The 2,774-nt window shown below is 39.7% G+C and overlaps 1 protein-coding gene across 1 annotated transcript; it reads right to left on the bottom strand.

Annotated features, from left to right (window-relative positions):
* Positions 1 to 890: 890 nt before the first annotated feature.
* LOC148212856 (uncharacterized) lies at positions 891 to 1,454 on the bottom strand. Its single transcript, XM_088120401.1, has one exon. It carries the CDS (start codon positions 1,452 to 1,454, stop codon positions 891 to 893), a length of 564 nt encoding a protein of 187 aa, XP_087976527.1.
* Between the last annotated feature and the right edge of the window lie 1,320 nt (positions 1,455 to 2,774).

Here is a 2,774-nt window from a genome sequence, read left to right on the forward strand (position 1 = left end):
ATGTATATTGATACATTATAATATATAGTTAACAATAAATTAAAACTATATATTATGAGAGAAATTATTTGAATGAGATTCAAATAAAATTAATATGAATGAGATTCATATTAAAACTATAGGTTAAAAATAATGTGAATAAGATGTACATTAGAACTATAGGTTATATGAGAGAAATCATATAGAATATGATTCTATTCATGTGATAAATAATTAAGAGTTAATTATTTATTTGATATATATATATATTAATTATTAATTGGATTAATAATTAACTAATATTTATTAATTAATAGGATTAATTAATTATTTATATATATATATTAATTATTATATATATATTATTATATATATTTTAATTATTATATATATATATATATATATTAATATTAACTCCCCTGCAAAATTGCAGGAGAGTGGGAGGTTTTGTGACGTGGGGTGTTACCCCACGTCATCCCTCTTCTTCTTCAAGTGTGTTGGAGAAGAGAAGAAGAGTTTACAGAACAGAACCAAGGAAAACTCCCACCAATTCTCTCAATAGCTCTCTCAATCTCTCCCTTTCGTTCCAAAGATATTCTCCCACAAGAACAATCTCGTACCCAGAGGATACCAAGGAAGGCTCGGTGGTGGTGTTCGTCGGAAATTTGTTAAAAAAACGTTCTTCAAAGGTACTGAGTTTCCTCTGTATTTTCCTTCTTTCAATTTTGGTTTTGTATCCCGAAAATCAGCAACGAAGATCCGCTTCCGCTCCGGGATTTACATCCCTTTAGAGCTAACGCATCTGCGTTGACGTTTTGAGTACGTGGAATCTGTTGAATTTCATATTTAGAAAACCAGCCGAGCTCGTTTTTTACCTGAGAAAGGTATTTCGCCATTCGCGGTTCTCTAGCCTAGAACTCCTCTTTCACCTGACCTACAATCAGCTGTGAATAACTGAGTATCAGTATATTCCTGATTCCAATGTACGTGGCCACTTTTAATCCTGCTAACAGAGCTTTATACTCGGTTTCGTTGTTGGATGCATGAAAACTGAACCGCAGTGCATATTCAAATCTCTCTCTATCTAGAGAGACCAGTAGAAGTCCTTCCCCGCATCCTCGAAAATTTGAGGACCCATCTACGTAGAGTGTCCAAGGTTGCTCTTCCTCAACTAATTGTGAGTCAATACTATATACTTGAGGCTCTGTTGGTGTTAATTCTGCTATGAAGTCTGCCACAGCTTGCCTTTTTATGGCAGTTCTTGGCTTATAATGAATGTCATACTCACTGAGCTCCACTACGCATTTTACCAGTCGCCCCGAAATGTCTCGCCTTTGCAAAAACTGTCGTAAGGGAAAGTTGGTGAGGACAGTTATTCTATGAGCTTGGAAGTATGGACGTAGTCTCCGAGTCGAAGTGACCAGTGCTAACGCCAATTTCTCCATTTGCGGGTATCTAAGCTCTACATCTACCATTGCTTTACTCCTGTAGTAGATTGGAGACTATCGTCCATCTTCTTCTTTTATCAACGCGGAACTCACTGCAGTGTCGGATACAGCTAAGTATAAGTAGAGTTCATCACCCACGATTGGTTTTGAGAGGAGGGAGCTGCTCCCAGGTATTGCTTTAGCTCCTTAAAGGCAGCCTCACATTCTTCTGTCCATTCAAATTGCCCTTTCTTCCTCAGGATTTTGAAGAATGGCAGGCACCTGTCAGTTGAACGGCTAACGAATCTGTTGAGTGCTGCTATTCTTCCGTTGAGTCCTTGTAGTTGCTTCAGATTTCTAGGTGGATCCATCTCCATAATAGTTTTGATCTTATCTGGATTGGCCTCGATTCCTCTTTGGTGTACTAAAAATCCTAGGAACTTGCCTGAGGTTACTCCAAACGTGCATTTAGTAGGATTCAGGTTCATCTTGTACTTTCACAAAACGTCGAATGCTTCTGCCAAATCTTCCTGGTGTCGCCTGTTCTTCCGACTCTTTACTAGTATATCGTCTACGTAGACTTCCATATTTTTACCGATTAAGGCTGCAATCATCCGATTTACCATTTGTTGGTAGGTCGCTCCTACATTTTTCAATCCGAACCGCATCACTGTGTAACAATATAAACCTCGGCTCGTGACAAAAAAGGTTTTCTCCTGATTCAGTAAATGCATCATGATTTGATTATATCCGGAGTAGGCGTCCATGAAACTCAACCTTTTATGTCATGCTGTGGTATCAACCAGTTGATCTATTCGAGGCAAGGGAAAAGAATCCTTTGGACAGGCCTTATGTAGGTCTGTGAAGTCTATGCACATTCTCCATTTGCCGTTTGGCTTTTTTACCAGCACCATCTTGGATATCCACTGGGATAATGTACTTCCAAAATGAAGCCTTCTTTCAGTAGCTCCTTCACCTGCTCGGGTACAATCTCATTCCTTTCTTGGTTGAACGTGCGACGCTTCTATTTCACTGGCTTACAGCTCTCGTCGACGTTGAGTCGATGTACCATGACTCCTCGATCAATTCCTGGCATGTCCTCTTATGACCATGCGAACACGTCGACGTTGCTTCTGAGGAAGTTTATAAGGCTTTCTTTTTCCTCATTCCCCAATCTAGTTCCAATGTTGACTCGTCGATCTTCGGCTATCAGAGGGACAGACTCTACCTCCTCAGTCGATTCTCCCCTGTCAATGGTGGTCGAATTAAGTCGATGACCAAGGCTCGGTCTTGCTCCACCTGAGTAGTCGTTCCTTTATTCAAGCTCAAAACCGATTCTCCCCTATCAAGGGTGGTCAGTTTAGGTCG

Source organism: Momordica charantia (genome assembly GCF_013281855.1).
Source record: "Momordica charantia cultivar OHB3-1 chromosome 2 unlocalized genomic scaffold, Mcharantia_2.0 BLBB01000002.1, whole genome shotgun sequence".
Taxonomy (NCBI): domain Eukaryota; kingdom Viridiplantae; phylum Streptophyta; class Magnoliopsida; order Cucurbitales; family Cucurbitaceae; genus Momordica; species Momordica charantia.